Source organism: Falco naumanni, chromosome 1 (genome assembly GCF_017639655.2).
Source record: "Falco naumanni isolate bFalNau1 chromosome 1, bFalNau1.pat, whole genome shotgun sequence".
Lineage (NCBI taxonomy): Eukaryota > Metazoa > Chordata > Aves > Falconiformes > Falconidae > Falco > Falco naumanni.
Genome location: NC_054054.1, coordinates 98,123,365 through 98,141,705, shown reverse-complemented (window position 1 = coordinate 98,141,705; position 18,341 = coordinate 98,123,365). Strand labels below are relative to the sequence as shown.

The 18,341-nt window shown below is 42.8% G+C and overlaps 1 protein-coding gene across 1 annotated transcript in view; it reads right to left on the bottom strand.

Annotated features, from left to right (window-relative positions):
• Window positions 1–18,341, bottom strand: part of TMEM132C (transmembrane protein 132C) — a 221,273-nt gene that overhangs the window by 10,004 nt on the left and 192,928 nt on the right. Inside the window, exons 6-8 of the mRNA XM_040611372.1 lie at window positions 3,943–4,148; window positions 3,183–3,456; window positions 1,927–2,118 (exon numbers count right to left, since the gene is read on the bottom strand). Of these exons, the coding sequence (XP_040467306.1) occupies window positions 1,927–2,118; window positions 3,183–3,456; window positions 3,943–4,148 (672 nt within the window). The remainder of the gene's footprint in view (window positions 1–1,926; window positions 2,119–3,182; window positions 3,457–3,942; window positions 4,149–18,341) is intronic.

Sequence of the window (18,341 nt, the reverse complement as noted above, 5' to 3'; positions counted from 1 at the left end):
CCACTACATTTCCTTGGGCATTCCAGATCCTGGTGCAGAGAAGGTTTCCCACTGCCTTCTAATAGAGTCTAGATCCTGTTTTTCTTTTCTCCAGATTCCATCTGGAGAAGAAAGAACAGATTTTAAACTTCTTTTACTGAGAAAAAGGTGCTTGATTTTCTCTTGCCTCCTGCTTTACAGTTGGTATCTTCAAGTGCACATGATGCCGCAGTGCTCTCTGTAGGCCCAGGAGGACAGCAGGGACAGCAGCCCCCACACTGCCCAGCAGAACCAGGAGCAGAGGGCATTGCTCACAACCACAGCCTGACATGCCCTGTCACTTCTGTATCAGAAATGTGCTGCTTTGTGGAAACTGAAATTGCCTCACAAAAGAAAATCAGCTTAAACAAAAGATTCCACTAAAATTGTTCCATAACACAGATGCTTGGAAAAATAATTTCAAAACAAACCACCTTTACACTTTCTTACTCTTTTTTATTACTTCAAAACTTGCCAATCGTAGTGATAGATAATGACACATCATATCATACTGCCACACCATAATACAATACGAGATATTATGCCATGCACTACCGAAGTGCCCTGTCATACTCTGCCATTACCTGATCTTAATATCATCACACACTCAGGACAAAACGTCTATAAATCTGAGAAGCTGACCATATATCTGTGCAAACTTTCCAGATTCACAAACACTTTTATCTGCAATCGAAGCCACAATTCTTCCAATGATGCTGCAGGGCAGATGGTGCTCCGTCCTACAGATCAGAATTGGGTTAGGTGTGCTTTAGCTTTTGCTTTTACAGTCTTTGTCCAAAGACAACGTCAGACATGGTTTCTAAGCCCTGGAGAAGGGTATAAATGGGTTAATTACATAAGATTCTTACGTTTACAGGACACAGTAAATGGAACAGATGGGCAACAAGTCCTTCTAGTCCGGACATTTTCCCATCACTAAGTTATAAACCAATCTAAACTATTTTTATGTTCCAGAAAATTAGGTAGCAAAAATCATGAAAATGGGCCATAAAACTTGACTTGAGATCTCTCTATATCTATGTGAGATGAAATACAGTTTCTGTGAGAAGAGTAGCTGTGGACAGACTTAATTGCATGGTCCCCACTCCCACTCTTCAGATCAACTGTCTGCAAGAGCAATGAACACAGATTGTTCCACTGCTACTGACCCTTTTTTTTTTTTAATCTGTTCTAGAGCAACCATTTGCCTTGATCTGGTGATGTTCTCCCCTCTTCCATGTGGGTTGTGACCTGAAACATGTTGCTTGAAAGATTCCCTTTACAGAGATGGGAATTCGCTGGCTTAAATTCAGTAAGATCAGCATCTGAACTGAATGATGAGCCCCCCAAAACCCATCTAAAAAATGAAAGGATAGAGGAGCCTGACAGTCTGCTGTGACTCCAGGAGGGAAAAGACAAGTATGTGGCTAACTTCTGCCTCTATTTTACAGTTCTTCAAAATATTAAATTGTTGTGACACACAGAGCTCTGTGCTCTGGGGCATGCAAAACAAAGGGCATGCTCGGTTGGCAAACAGGGATCACTGTCCAAAGACTGCTTGTGTTGCAAAAATAACAGATGTCGAACCATTTAAAGAAAGGGTATTAAAAATGTAAATATCAGGAACTTCAGTGTAGTCAGAGGTTTTACTGCAGACTAAGTCCATATTTGAAGGGAAGAAATGAGAAGACAGTTCCAGAGTACCTCTAGAGGAAAGCGATTGACACAGACATGCACTACACCTGTACTTTAACGTCTAACTTCTAACCTTGTTATGAAGTTATATATGAAGCTGTGTCTGTGTGTCTGTGTGTCCATGTGTGTCTGTGTGTGTACATATGAACCTGTACTTCACACTGGTAAAACACTGCCCCACCCCAAAAGGCAACATCAGCAAGTGTACACTACCTGCTTAGGAGTATGAAGCAACTCTTGGGCAACAGTTGTAGCCACAATAGCCCGACTACTTGCTGCACTGGGCTGAAGAAAGAGCGAAAGTCCAGCCACCAGCTGGACTCCAAGGTCTGTTATGGTCACTTTGTCATCTAGCACAGTGACTGTCTTTTCTGCCAGGATGGAGTCAGACAGGGGAGACAAAACCTTTGGAGAAACACAAAAGAATCAACTTAGGAAAAGGCTGATCAATTAAAATAACCTTTCTTAAGGTCATCATCCCTTCTTGTCTCCAAAGTCTTATGCATAGCAATGAAATGGCAGAGCACACTGACAAGGCAGCCTGGTTCCATTAGGAGGGTTGGAACAACATTTAGTAGATTGGTTATGGCTGAGAACGTTGCATCCAATACTGAGTGTTATACTATCTTATGTCTGTTATTTGCATCATTTACTAGAAGAGTTGATTTAAAACTTTCTTCCCCTGTTATTCTGTGTCCCAGTATGGATGAGCTCATCAGCCTTACTTCCCAACCATTTCAAAGGGAGGTCAGCAACGTCTAGGATGTGTCCTTCACTTCTTAGCTCGGTAATTCTCATTTCTCTCTCTTTTGTGTTTCTGATGGAACATCAAGCTAGGAGGATAGCCTTCCCTTTAATGAAACTAAGGGCCATACTCCTGTCTTTAAGGAACTAAGGATAGCTAGTTCATGCATGTACTGTCTTCTCCACCTCCCTCATCTCATACCTACAGCCTAGATTAGCTTTATTCACTCTTTACGCATTGCCTTTCATAAGGATTCAGCTGGGGCAGAACTAGGATATGGCATTGGCCACTTATGACTTTCAGGGTTATTAACCAGAGTGTAGGTTTTTTTCCTAAATTAATATTTAAATAAATCAAAATAAACTTGGCACAATCTAAAGATCTCTGTCTCAAAAAGTCAAAATTGTGCCCATCAGATGACTGGTGGTAACGTGCAACATGTGGGGCAAGGGGTCCAGCTTCTCACTGAGCGTGGAAACGCTCCCTCTCCTGGACATGTCTGAGGACTCTGTGGCTTCCAGCTCCTGGCCATGCCACATGCCTCAGATCACCTCTAGCCTGGACCACTGTCGCTGGGTTAACGCTGTGTGTGACACTCCTGAAGGTCACAGGAATGTAATGGGAAATTACTCTGTTCCAAGATGGCAGAGCACTGTACTGGATTTATGCCCCCACACAGGTTCTCTATGGGAATGGCAGAATGTGGTGGCCTAGAGCACAGTACCTGCATCGCTGTCATTCCTACTTCCCGTCCGATCAAAATCCTGCCGTCCTGCAGCTTGGCAATGTGAGGATCCTCCAGTTTCATAAAATCCATCACCAGGTCTGTAATGTCGAACTGCCAGTCTGAGCCCAGCAGGTAGCTCAGCTGACCCCAGGGGCTGGAATCCTCAGCTACAAATTGTGTGAGCACTCGCACCATGGCATGCTGATACTGCAGAGTGCATCCTCTTCCCTTCCGCTCATCTTCATCCTCATCATCACTGTCTCTGGTGGGTCTTTTTTCAAAAGAGAATGAAGCATAAAGAAATGTTTTCAAGAACATCAGTGAAAACTAACATTAGAGTGCTAACGGAGAGTACTCCCTTAATTAACAGTTTAACTTTTAAAATAAATAAATAATTTTATATAAATAAATTTAAATTAAAAAACAACAGATGGTTGCTGATTCATGGCTACCTAGCATGACGAAGGACTGTGCAAATGGCCTGTACCACTATTTCATGTAAGCAGGTAACTCTTCTATAAGTGGACCTTACTGGAGTACCACGCTGTGCTCTGCTGCACAGGACAGACACACACACAGAAGCAAAACTCCCACAAACTTTAAAAGCTTTATTACACCTGTCCCGTGCAAAGCTGGGGATTCCAGTACTGCTGCTCCTCAGGGAAAGATGCTGCATTTTGGATGCAGGTGCTGCAGCTGTTTTTGCTAAGAGTTAATTTTACAAAAACACCCAAGAAATTTCACAGTTCAAACCTACCTTTTGTTGGAAACGACTGGGACTCGCCAGCCTTTTATTTGGCTCAGTTCTGTGTCCGAAATGTCGATCTGGAGAGGCAGGCGTGGAACCCAGACTGTGATTTGCAGAGGAGCGCTCAGATACTGATACGTGAAGTTCACAAGTGCATTCACCTTGCCTTTCATTTCTTTGCCATTGACAAAAACATAGTCACATCTGTCAGAAACCTAAGGGGAGAAAGAAAGAGAGAAAGAAGAAAAGGTAATCACTGCAACAAAACAAGCTCAAAGTGTAATGCTGGCATCTGAAAACCAAAAACCAACAAAAAAGCTCCCGTCTCTTGATGCATGTTAATGATTGCCTTTTGCAATGGGAGCAGCTGAGCACAAAAATCTTTCATTGGCTCAGGAGGCATAATTATGCTCGAGATGCCTAAAGACTGGATAGTATTTATGAAGCTGGTGGTTGATTTTCTATTTGTTATGCAGTGAGCCACCAGCCCATCACAGTGCTGTGGAATTTATAACGAGCACGGCTCCTTCACAGCTTGGTCAAGAGGAACCCAACAAACCAAAACAAGTCAAAATAGAGGCAAGCAGCAAATCAATGCTCTGCCCTGATGAGCACCTTCATCAGACGTGAAGACAAAGCTGGCTCTGGAGTGGGTTTCATCCACTGAAGAGTAACAGAGTGTACTCATTTCCTCTGCAATAAACATTATCTGTTTATAAATGTTTACATTTTGATTAAAGCTGTAAAGTATTTCTAAACACTGCAGTAGATTTATCATTAACATGTAAATGCTGTCCTGAAATATAAGCAAGCATTATCATAGTCATGTAAGAGTTATATCAGTAATCGCTTCTTTAATCAATGTTGTAATTTACAGACCATTGAGTTTTCTCATTTATTACGTTACTGAGTACTAGTGATAAAATCACTCTCGAATATATAAATCATTAAGAGGGATGCAGATAGTATGAAGTGTCTCCATGTGATAAAGTCATTGTCATATCTATTCCTAAACGTGTCATAAATGTCTGGGGAAATCCTGTGGCACATTAATCATACATTAAGTGGCTAGCAATGGGAGCTGTTACCCTGCTAAATGAGCTGGTATGTCTGCAGAAATTAACAGTAAATCCAGCAGATCTCCTCAATTCCTGCTCTTGCTCCCATCCCGTCAGAATTCTATTTCATCACCCGTAACGAGTATCGTTAGTGGTGGCAATGTGTCTCCCCACCTGAACATATATTTATATTATCATCTGCTCCCTTTTATTCCCACTCCCATTCCCGATATCATTTTATTCAAATGAAGATTATCAGCTGGAAATGCTTATGTTCCCAGGTTAATCAAACAGATGGATGTCCTCTGTGACCACAGATACTGCAGCTAAACTGTTTCCAGTTTGACATACAGATCCCCTTTGTATCCTCTGTCAGCTTTAGGCACTGCTCACATGCCGGTACAATATTTGGTGGTGAGATCGCAAAAGGAAACTTCAGATAACATAAACCAAACATTTCTTTGAGTCATTCTCTAAGGGGGTTATGCTGTAACTGGGCTCTGTTGACTGAAAACAGCCCTACACACTACAATACCTGACCCAGCCGGCTGTTTAGGCTTCTCCTTCAGACCATCTAAAACAGGTTTAACAGTCTGAAGGAGGCAGAAATGTCTTTATTTTATCCGCAGGAATGGCATGCCCTGTGTTTACAAGTATTAACTTGAATGGCAATACAGACAGGGGTTTAGCTCACACTAGGTTGTTTCAGAATGACTATTTGATCTAACGTAAAAGTACTATGCAGCTGAGGTGCATAATGTAATATAATATAATATATAATACCATGCAGTAATTTAGAACCTGTTCCTAGATGGGCTGCTCTTTCTACGGTGCCATTGCATCAGCTTTGCCCTGGGAGAGAAAACATCATGAAAATGTTTATCATGAAAAAAAATTCAACTGCACAGGTGAGCAAGGGCTACCTGCCAGGAGTTACAGCCTTGATGTCCTGATCACAGAGGCATTGCTGCCTGGAGCAGTATGCAGCCAGCAGGATGTACTGGGGGTGTACTGGGGGCATTCAGCTCCTGTGTGTGAGCTGCTGCTGTCTGACGCCAGCCCCTCGTCTCGCTGCTGTCTCAGTGGCAGGGGAAGAGGAATGGCCAGTGGGTGACTCTCCTCTCTCCATGCTTGGCAGTGTCACTGCCCCTCTCCCTGCAGCTATCTGTCTCTCCACCAGAGATGGAGACCCTGTGAGGTATCTTAGACCAGACACCTAATTCTTAGATGGATGAAGTTAGAAGGAATTCACATCTAAATAATACACCACATATGAATGTTACCTATGGCACAACATCCTCAAGGAAGTTCAGGGTACAGGGAAGTCCTTGCTGACACAGACTCTAATTTCTGTCTTTCTCTGTAACCTCAGGAAAGTAAATTCAATTCTTTCTGTCCATTTTCCCCCACTAGTGTAAACCACAACCCAGAGAGCCTTGGTCAACCACAGAGAGCTGCACTGCGCTTGTAGCACAGAACAACTTCCAGAGCCAAATGGGAAGTAGTGAATGTGCCTGGAGGAGAAGACCCTATGTATGGAACATTTCACAGACTCAGGGAATGGTCAGGGTGGGAAGGGAGCTCTGGAGACTATCTAGTCTGTCGTCCCTGTCCCCCTGCTGCAAAGCAGGTTCTTCCAGAGCAGGTTGCACAGTTGCATCCAGGTGGGTTTTGAACATCTCCAGAGATGGAGACCCCCCCAGCCTCTCTGGGCAGCCTGTGCCAGTGCTCTGTAATGCTGAAGGTGAGGAAGTTCTTCCTCAGATTCTGATTGAACTTCTTGTGTTGCAGTTTGTGTCCATTGCCCCTTGTCCTGTCACTGGGCGTCACTGAAAAGAGCCTGGCCCCGTCCTCTTGGCACCTGCCCTTAAGATATTTGTAGACCTCGGTAAGATCCTCCCTCAGTCTTCTCTTCTCCAGGCTAAACTGTCCCAGCTCCCTCAGCCTTTCCTCATCAGGGAGATGCTCCAGTCCCCTCATCATCTGTGTAGCCCTCCACTGGACCGTCTCCAGTAGTTCCCTGTCTCTCTGGAACTGGGAAGCCCAGAACTGGATGCATCACTCCAGATGCAGCCTCACCAGGGCAGAGCAGAGCGGGAGGATAACCACCCTTGACCCGCTGGCCATGCTTCTCCTAATGCACCCCAGGATGTCATTGGCCTTCTTGGCCACCGGGACACACTGCTGGCTCAGGGACAACTTCTCCGCAGAGCCAGAGACAAAGCAGCCTCAGCTATGGCTCTTTGTTCTTTAGCCCTATCTTCCTCTGCGCAGAAGCTTTTGGGAAGCTTGTCAATAAGATCCAGTCTGGTTCTCCTTGGAGCAGCTTTTGGGAGGCTTGTCATAAGATCCAATCTCGTTCTCCTTGGAGCAGCAGCTGTTGCCATCCTGAAACAGGTTCCGCCCCATTCATTTCTGTGGCGTTCACCCCAAAGACAAAAGTATGAACTTTCTGAGCTGTACATGTTGCTTATTTATGCACATGGTAAACCACATGCACATGCTGATAAAAGGTTTCTGATAACATCCAGCTTCAGACAGACCAGGTCTGATCTAGATGTACGATTTCATACTATCTAAGGCCCAGTGTTGTCAGTAACAGAACAAATGAGACTGTCTGGGAAAAAAACACAGTAACAATAGGAACAAAACTGTAATTCCTAAATGGTTCTGGGCTGAGATCCAATCTCCATCTGTGTTTGTAAAGCTGCTGTATGCCTTCATGGGTATGCGACAAACAAATGGCTAAACAAATACAGACAGCATCCTAAGGAGGTGGCTATTGTAGGAACCACACAGTCCTTAAAATTGCTACAGGTTAATATTTATTAGTGGATGTGCATCAGCAATAGTGGCAGGTCTTTATGAGTTGCATTGAGAAAAACATTACTCTTTTCACCAAGTACAAACATTGCTAATGTCCTTACACATGCTCTTTCTTCTGTTCCTGTATTTCTGATAATGAGGTAGTGCGCAGAGAGTACCAGGAGGAGCAAAGCTGATGTTGTATTGCATTATCGTATGTGTTTTAACTGTTTTGCTTTCAGGTATCCATCCTTGAAGCAACACTGATTGCTTTTGAGAAAGAAAGGCAACAGACTCCAACCAGTGCTGTAAAGGGGATGAAAGGGAGAAAGTGTCTCAGCGTGCATCACATACAATGTGTGTGTGCTCTCCATATGTACAGGATTAAGGATACTCCTTCTCCAGAAACGTTCAATTAAAACTATTCCATAGTCTACAGCTTCTGGAAGCAACATGTCTCAGCTAAGCTTAGCTGCAGCAGGCTAGCGGAATGAGAGCGAACGGGCTTGCTTCCCTTGCCCTTGTCTGAAACAGTATCGCTTCAAAAATAAATAAAAAGGATTTCTCAGCCTCAGAGAACAAATGCAGATGTACTGATTCTGCTACAATTTACAACATCAGCAAGCCACATGTAAGGCCTGATTTGCTAAGCAGATGCCCCTCACCAATAAAAGGTAGGGGTTATGTGGGGCAACAACAAACCCCCCTTCACTCAGATTAACTCGGAAATAATGTCACAGTCAACTTGGTTTTGGAGTTATTAAACACAGACTTGGCAAAACTATTTTGATTTGTTCTCATATGAGGTTAACAGATGAAAACACAGGACTGGACAACCTAAAACTGTCACATGGAATCATGAAGGAAGGATAGAAGGGAGATTAAAAAGAGTAATAAATTAAACTGGATCACATTAGAACTCAAATTCTTATTAATTGAAAAAGTGTATTTGCTTAAGCATTTTTGATAGATAAAAGTATCTCTCAGCTTTCCTCCAGGGTTTTGCAGTGCTTCTGGAAGGTCACTGAGCAGTAAAATGACCGCAGTAGTCCAGGGAAGTTTCTAGCAGAAGCTGTGCACAGTGATCCACCTCTCATCTCCTGTAGTATTTATGCTTTTACTACAAAAACATCTTCCCTCTGAAAATGCTTTTTATCTTTGGCATCAGAAGTAAAAGATGATAAAGGGAAAGCCTACTTAGCCACCACCTTTAAGTGATTGGTTTTTTTCTAGTCTTCATAGCAGATCAGCAAGAAGTTCTGCATTTTAAAGAGCTTTCTGATGCTATTTCAGCAGTTTCTTTCATTATTAAGCTGCATTCAGCTACTTTCCCCCTTTTTTCTATTTTTCTAACTACTTTCTCCAGATTAAAACTCGAATAAAGAAGCTAGACAGCAAAAGGCAGGGCTAAGCACAGTTCCCTGGAGGTTTCTTCACCTTTCTTTTTGCTGGCATTATATTTTTGTGCCCCTTTGTAACAAAGGCCATTGCCTTTCTAAATGACTTGGATAGATTCTCTCTGCAACAAACCACATTTTACTGAGTTGACAGAGAAAACCACTGTCTGGAAATCAAGAGTCACTCCTGAATCACCACTACCTACGGCACTACGTGATCTGGGGACGTACCTTTCCACCTGGTAATGAACACATCAGCTGCAAGTGAATATTAAGGAGATTCCTGGTACCAGCCCAGTGCAGAACCTCTGGGTCTTCTCTACTTACTCCTTTCAGTTTAAGGTCTTGGTCCCACCATGACCTCTGTATCACAGAACTGCCAGAAGGGAGCATGAGCTGCCTGAGGTCCCCACAAAGGATGTGACCACGCATTGCCCTGGATCTGCAGCCACAAAGGGGCTGTTGACATTTCTGTAAGAATATCGGCTTGGCTGGTTACATTCTCCTACAGATTTCTGAGAAATCTTCATTCAGTGATGGTGGAGACAGATAATTTACCAAAGACAAATTTCATGTCAAATATAAGCTAAGACTGTCTTTCAAAAGAAGGTGACCTCAAAGCACTCTGTTTCGTTCCGTATCTGTTATAGGCAGGAGTGGAAAGAACAACCATAAGACCTAAAAACAAACTAGTGGTACTGGCTCTGTGCATCTAGTCTAGTCTTAGCTTGTTTTTTCTCCTAGTTGTTCTTCACCTCTGGACATATCAGGCCAGGCTCTGAAGGACACTTCTGGAGGACAAAAAGGGAAGTTTTTAATATGGCGACCCTGCCAAGTTTAGCTACACTGACAATTTGGAGGCACCAGTTCATTTTCTAGGTAGAAGTCTGTGTGCTTTGCCCTTAATTAAGCTTCCTGAGGTTCTAGAAGTTTCAGAACTTTATGGCTGAACAGAAATGAGGAGATATGATAACGGTAGATGTCCTGCTTGTTGTATTCATCAGGTTCAAAATCTTGTATTTTGGTGTGTAAATCCATTTACCCATTTCTGTTCTACTAATGTAAATGTTACTAAAATATTCAAAGGTTACATAAATGTTTAAATATTTATGAAAGCACTTCAATGAGCAAAAAGATTTTTCCAGTATCTCTTAAAGGAATCTCAATTTCAATGAAAAAATTCACAGGATAATTAGTAAAGAATGGTGATGTTCAGCACTTTTCAACTATATGACACTCCTGGTATTTCAGCTCAGTATCAGCGGTCTTATATACCAGAAGGGTGACTGAGGGTCGTGGAGGTTAAGCTTAGTGAACAAAGTCATTCATTCCATTAACAAATAAAGAGCACCAGAATGCCTTACCCACTGGACATATTGACATTTATAGAACATACAATATTAGACAGTGATAACCATTCCACAAGCTTTTTTGGACAATCTTTTCAAAATTTGTGATATTCACATCCTTACTACAGAATTTCTTCTAGGAGTTTTTGTTAACATCCTCTGTAGAGAAGAAATTATCCTCTAGTTAATTGTAGAGGTTTTGAGAGAGACTCTATTCAGCTGTCCAGCCTTGATTTCAACTAAACGCTATGGTTTTATACATAAAGGAAATACTATGCCACATGAACATTAGGTGATGGCAACTGCTTCATAAGAAGGATTTCAGTGCCTGGCTGCATAATCCTGAATAATCAATAACCTCCCACTGGAAAATGCAAGCTGTCTCCAGGCCCATACTACTCATTTTTTCACGTTAAACTGTTTAAGCCTGATAAGAGTTAAAGCTTCAGACCTGAGCTCTTCCACGACCTCTGGAACGATATTTACAGCTCTGTGACACTGTTAGAGCAGCCTTTAAAAGTGAAGCATCCGTTACAGGAGTTGCTAATTGCTAGTGTGCCTTGCCTTGCCATGCCACCCCTGCTTCCCTCTGACGGCACCGGAGCCCGGCACAGTGACTCGGGAAGTGCCGCCGTACAGGTAAACACAGGCTCCACACCGGTAACGCTGTCATCTTCATAACCAAAAGGCTTGTTTTTTCACATTACATGCAAGAAGAACCCTGAGAGTTGTTTTGACCTACAACCCACCAAAAGAAAAAGAATAAATTTGTTTCAAGAAACAGTGGAGGAGTAATTACTCCCAGTCTGGAGACGGTGACGAAGGAGCAGGGCAGGTATGACACGGTAATAACTGAGTTGAGCTTCATTCTGCCTCTCTAAGCACTAACTGTCTGCAGTCTCCAGCGGATGACATGGCTTGTGCGTTGGTGTTGCTGTGTGCTTGTAAACAGCTGCCACATTCCAAATGCAGTTTCATTCCCTGCAATCAGTCCTCAGGCAAAGTTCCCAGCAACCCGCACTAATGACATGGGGATCAAGCCCTGAGCGCTGGGTAAGAGAACTCTATGTGAAATCGGGGCCATAGCTTAGAAGCAATTTGGACTCTGTGTTGCAAAGGGTCTGCATTTGCAGTATGAGCAGCCAGATTAGCAAAACAAAGTAGAAAACCCCCAAAGCTAGACAGCGTTTCTTAGGGAAAAGGCTGTACATTATCTAATCTCATTACAAAGATTTTGCTGGCAGCTTTGCAGAGCAGAAGCAGTACATTTAACTAACTGAATATCATTCACTACGACAGAACTGAGAGAGTAAAAGGGGCACAAAATGCCAGCTGAGACTGGAGGGCATCTATTTGCTCCCAAATGCCCAGCTTTTGAAGCTGAACTGTAGCTGCAACGAGCCACAGGAGCTCTCTGCAGCTAGTGTTATCACGTACACCAAAATCTGTCCTATTTTGTGCACTCTCAAGTCAAGTAATTTCTGAAAATGGGGCTGAACAGAGAGTTTGGTTCCTACTCACTAGGGATAGACCAGACCATAGCTGCAGCACAGCCCCAGATATCTTGCTTGGCAAAGCAGGATCACATGGTGAATGCAGAGACTTTTAATTCCATCGACACACTTTGGACAGTAGCTGCACATCTGAGAACATCACAATGCTCGTAATTTCCAACTTAATATGTATCTACCATATACAAATTCACAATGTGTAAATTACAGCTATTGGCAGAAAAGGAAAGGAGAAGCAAACCATTAATTCTTCTGACTGTATTACTCAAAACTGGAGAAAATTGCTCATCTTCCTATCATATCTATAGCTGTCATAAGACTAATGTTATTTCTCCCATTTACTTTCCTGGTCTTGATCTTGCAGCTTTGAAGTTGATTTTGAAGCACTTTCTGTGGAACTCGAGGCACTGTTATTGCCACTCTGCTTTGATTTTCCTTGTGGGATGTATAGGTTCTCCATCCTGACATCACTAAAGCAGGCAGTGGGCTGGGTGAAGGCATGAGATGACAGGATAAGAAGTCTGCATGGATACAGTTTAAAAGTTTCTTTAGCTGCCCTTGAAATTTTTGCATATTATGCGATGGCAAAGTATTTACAACTTTTATTGCTGAATTTAAGTATCTCAGACCATGTCAATTTTGAGTTTCAATTTCCACAGAGGCTGCCTGCTTGGGGAGTAGTGGTATACATTAATGATATAACGTCTTCTGTGAAAGCTCCACACATCGCTGGCCTATATGCCTATTTGCATCTGACAGAAGTGTGTGGTAAAAGTTTCATTTTTCTAAAGCTCCTCTGAAGTTTTTCCACTCTACTGATGTATATTGATCCCAGTAAATCACAGGACTATCAAAAGTATGGAGGAGGGCAAGGAGGTTGGTTTTCTATTTGCAATTCTGTTCAGAACAGAACAAATCTACCAGAAGAAAAGACTATAAAGTCACAGGGCTTCAGAACAGCGAAACAATGGAATGTCCATGCTGTGACTGACTTGTTTTTAAAGCTTTTCGATTTCACACACATCACGGGAACACACAGTATCAGAAGAGGAAAGAGAAGCCACCAGAGAAACAGGCTACTGGGTTTGGACTCCCAAAGAGCTACAGCTTCTGCTTTTGAGGGCTTTCAAACCTACACCAGGGTGCGGTGAGCAGGAACTGTGTTTGCAGGTCACCAGCTACCCAACATAAACTTCAGGAAGGTGGTTTGTGGTGGCCCTGGAGGGTATCTGCACCATGCAGCGGATGTGGCAGAGCTCCCATGCTTTTTCTGAGCCTGCTAGTGTGTCCTTACAACCCCACGCAGAGACCCCAGCTCAGGACCCCGAAGCAGCATCACCCTCTGGGTGGTGCCACATGGACTGAGCTTTTGGCTCCTGATCCCGGAGCTGACCAAGGGAAAAGGTGCAAGCCTGAGAGTGAACACATAGGCACCTCACAAAGAATAGTCCAGCTTTTCCCTGTTCCTTCCAGAAAGTTATACAACTACTCTATTTTTTTTCCAGTGAGTACTGCTACAATTTTGACCGCATGGGCTTAAGTATCTGGAAGAGGCATCAACCCTCCCCGAGTGGCTGCCCACACGTTACAGCGAGGAGGGCTGGCCGTAGCTGCTGTAGTTTAGACTGACCCCTCCACGCATTCACTGGAACTCACAGGACTGCCATACAACCGCAGAAGAGAGCACTACATCAACGTGACTGCACAGAGTACGGCCGGTCTCTTGTTAGACCACATCGTATTCCTGGAAAACCCATCCAGTGTGACTCTTCATTTCTCCCCTTGTTTTACAGGTTGAGTTAGGAACGAGACTTGTTTTAATCAGAAGTTTATCCACCTACTCATTATTCAGCATGCTCAGCCCTACAACAGTTGCACCTAGTTAACAAACTCCAAAGAGAGTTTTATTTAACCTAAGTAAAAAACGAGCGATAAATCAACTGCATTATATTCACTGTAGAAGCATTTTATTGGAAGTTAGCGTTCTTCCTCGATCAAAATAGCTGGTAGGAACAACCAGTTCTTTCTAGTCAGCCCCTTGTTTTTATTTGCTTCTGTAACCTGCACTAAAAACATAATGTGAAGCCTTAAATCCTCTGAGTCTTGAAGGCTTTGCAATAAAGCCCCATACAAAGAATATATGTGTATGCTGAGCTGCAGAAACGTGATGCAAGTTTGGACGCTTACCCTGCCGTATGCAGCAGGAGCTGAACGGTATGAGGGAAAATGTAACGTGCCCATGACGTGCCAGGGTTTCTAATGGAACAAAATCTTCTGAAAATCTGCTCCCCCTTGAAATCACCACCTGCATCACACTTCATCACAACCCACCACATCATTATTTGCCTCCAGATGCTGCTGGTAAGAAAGCACAGGGAAGAAACTTTAGATGCTATGGGAAGCTTTGTTTTAAGCAGACTTGGCTTTCCTCTGACAGACACTTATGAGATCCCTCATTTTTATATTTTGGAAATATCTGTTAAAATGTTTTACTGAACTGAGTACAATTATCACCAAGTCACGTTTAGCACTGATTCTCTACCAGGTCAGTTCTGTAATATGCATGGTGTAACATTCAATTTCCATAGGAAAAGGACCAGGTCTTGAATTAGCCCAGTGGAGAGCAACACACCAGATATTTAGGCCCTTCCTTAATGATCTTGAGCATTTCCACATCCTTTAGTACTACAGTGCACCAGTAAGGACAGTCACACCCCGATTCCCATACAACATCACACAGGTTTTGACAGACCAATGTATTTTGGCACTCGCACTTTCTTTAACGCAACGCTTCACACCCTTCCATCACGTCACTCTTTCTGTCATCACCAGTCCCCATCTCATCGTTCCCTGGGCACCTGTTTTGCTCTCTCTTGGCTTCATGTCTGGAAAGATCAAAGGGATCCAGGGACCAGCTGAGCCCTTACTGTAAGTAGCTCAGGTAGCAGAAGCTGGTGCTGCAGCAGGACATCGTCCCCCACCAGTCCGGCAGCTGTGGGGAGAAGGTGACACCCATTCTGGTCAATACACTTACAGAGCGTGGGGACCTCTGCCCTCACTAACAGAGCACCAGCCTCGCTTATGCGTGGAGAACCACACTCTTCTAGGTAGGGCTAATGCAAAGCAAGGGCAGATGATTTCCCTTCGTGGTGGAGACCTGCTTGAGAACTACGGTCCGGCATCCAGCCCCGACGCTCAGAGAGCAAGCGATCGTGCTGCCCCAGTGTAACGCTCCTCATTCGAGTCACAGCATCTCTCTATGTGGTGCCTAAACGATGTGATGAAAGGGCATCTATAGACCTTACTCTGGAATAGCCATGGTACTCTGATGATACACTAAGGAGCCTGAGGGACTGTCCCCATCCCATTAAAATTTCAGGGTGAGCTTTCCTGATGGCTTTAATGAATGCAAGATTGAGGCTGAAGAGTTCGACCCATGAATACCTGCCTGTAGCTCAGCCACTGAGCTTGGAACTGCGTTCAGCCTGCTGGCAGAAAAATACATAACTTCTAGTAAAAATACCTATGGATACTGCCAACTACTGGCTCCTCTGCCTTTCAAAGTGAAAACAGTGCTTCTGTATTTAGTTCTTCAACACAGCTCAAGTTTTGCAAGTAGTGGAAAGTAAGGGAGAGCAGTGAAACGTCTTTGTAGTTAAATAAACAACTGAAGAGGCCGAAGCATAGCCATTTCTGTAAGATTGTGTCTATTAAGACAATAGCAAAGTATCATCTAAACAATGAAGTGCTGATGACTTTTCCTTAGTAAATAGAGTACTGTGATATGGTTCCAGACATATATTAAAATTACATTACATAGAATACATTAAAAATAAGTTACTATGATTACTACACAATTATTTATTTATATCTTCTGAGTAAGTCCATCTGTCAGCTTCCTTAATGGCAAACCAAGACGTTCCTGCACCATGTGTTACACAGCACCGAGACTGATACTTAATCTGAACAGATTCACAAATGGACAGCAGGCATTTCAACAAGGGTTTGTGTCTATTTAGTTAGTATTAATTTCATTTCATAAACTGTTTCCACCACAAATGGCAAAAATCTCTTAAACATTTATGAATCCTAAATGACTATTTCATATGAGTATGTTCCCTGATGTCAGCAGTATTCACACTAAAGTTACTCATGTGTGTAAACGGTTACTGGATTGGGCTTTCAACAAGATCTGTAACCTTGGCAGGTGCCTGTAAGTCACAGAATCACAGAATCATTTGCATTGGAAAAGACCTTTAAGATGACTGAGTCCAACCATTACCCCAGCACTGCCAAGTCCACCACTAAACCATGTCCCCAAGCGCCACATCTACACATCTTTTACATACCCCTAGGGATGGTGACTCCACCGCCTCCCTGGGCAGCCTGTTCCAGGGCTTGACAACCCTTTTGGTGAAGAAATATTTCTGAATACTTGATCTAAACCTCTCCTGGCGCAACTTGAGGCCATTGCCTCTTGTCCTATCACCTGCTATTGGGACCCATCACTCCTGCTGTGGAAGTGTTGATACCAGCAGTAGTTCCAGCCTTTTCTAGCTGTTAAGCTAGAGTTCATCCATAAAATCCCCCAGCCAGCTTTTCTGCCCCCGACAATTCACTGTTGCTTTGATCTGGGATTTTGTTTCAAGTCACTGCAATAAGACAGGGACAGCTGTGACACTCTGTCCTGGATTTTAGCTCCTAGCAGAAATTCCTGACATTCTTGCAGTGGCCTTTACCTGCCATTAATGTCATCCTCTACTCATCAGTCCCAATGAAGCCAAAGCTCGCTGCTCATTAACTACTGAGGGACGTCTTAAGGGTAAGATCCGTGGTTCTGTTTCCAGTGACAGCCACAGCAGCTGCATGTGTGGACCAATATTATCTGAATCCCTGTTTTGACCTCAAAACATCTCAAAGCTATTAATGTAATTTAAAAATGAAAAGAAACTAGTAAAGGAGGTCTTTAGAGTATCGTTCAAGGCTAATACAGTGATACTCGTATCCAGCTTTTAATTTACCAATTATAAATAAGAGCTATACAATAGTAACACAATACCATGTATATCCCCTCAGGTAGTGACAGGATATAAGCTAGTCCAAGAGTGATGAAATACAAATGCAAAATGTTTATAGTACCTCTGAAAGACATGTAGCGCTGAAGATTTTTGAACTCAGGTTATTTTCATGGAAAGGAAAGCGTTTCATTGAACTCTATTTTTTTAACTAGCTGTATGTTTTATAGCAGTTAGCACTCGTGTCACAGACACATTCCTCAAGAGATTCTGCATATATTTCTAAATACACAGAAGATCATTTCTCTATTCATCTGAACAATTTCAAACCATTTCTGAAGAGAAAGAAATGACACCTGAAAAATTTCTCTAGTTGAGTCCAATAAACACTGTGTGTTAGCCTCCAGTTATTTGTTTCACTTCAACTTGAGAGGGGCTAGACAGGGAGGCTTCTAGAAGCCACTTAAAAATGTTCCAATAGTGCAAACAGGTTCCATTTTAAGAAACCCTTTTAGTGGAGATAAATTATTTCTGTAGAAAATAAGAGAAGAGCACGGCAGGGTCCCAAGTGCTAATCAAAGGACATACTGCTTCAAGAAAACATTATTTCCAAACAAATTGTTGGAGAACAGCAATAGTCCAGGCTGGACTGCAATTACTGCAAGAACACTCTCTTTTTTTGTAAGACATGGGAATTCCATTTCTCCTTGATTGATATGCTCCAAAGCTGTAAAACCCAGAAGTCTTTTTTGCAGAGGGATTTTTATTTAGGAAATCATTGTGCTGTCATTTTCTATGCACCATCTGGTGATGTGTAACAAATGCCTATCAGATGTATTTTTTTTCCCCTGACCTGAGTCTTCCTCTGAACGGCAGAACTTAACACTGGTCATTTTCCTGGTCGGAACAAAGAAATCCCCAAGGGGCTGGAATTATTTGGTGAAATTCTGTACGCTTTTAAAGCAAGATGGCTAATCTGGATGATCACAGTAGTTCTTTTCTGAATTTATTTTTTTGATTTGTGAATGCTACCTTGTACTTTTTCTTCTTAAGGTATTTGGTTTTCCAGTAAGGTCATAATCAGGATGACCCCTAAACTAAATTCCAGCTTTTAATTTGATCTGTAGTTAGGTGGCTACTTTAGGAAAAAGGTTAAGAGGTATTCTTTGAGATTAAAAACTCTGTAAAACATGTGATATATGGGAGCATTTCAGGCTCCAGCAAACTGGGGACATTTGTTTGGCTATGAAGGATCCGATGAAAGCAGAGAGCT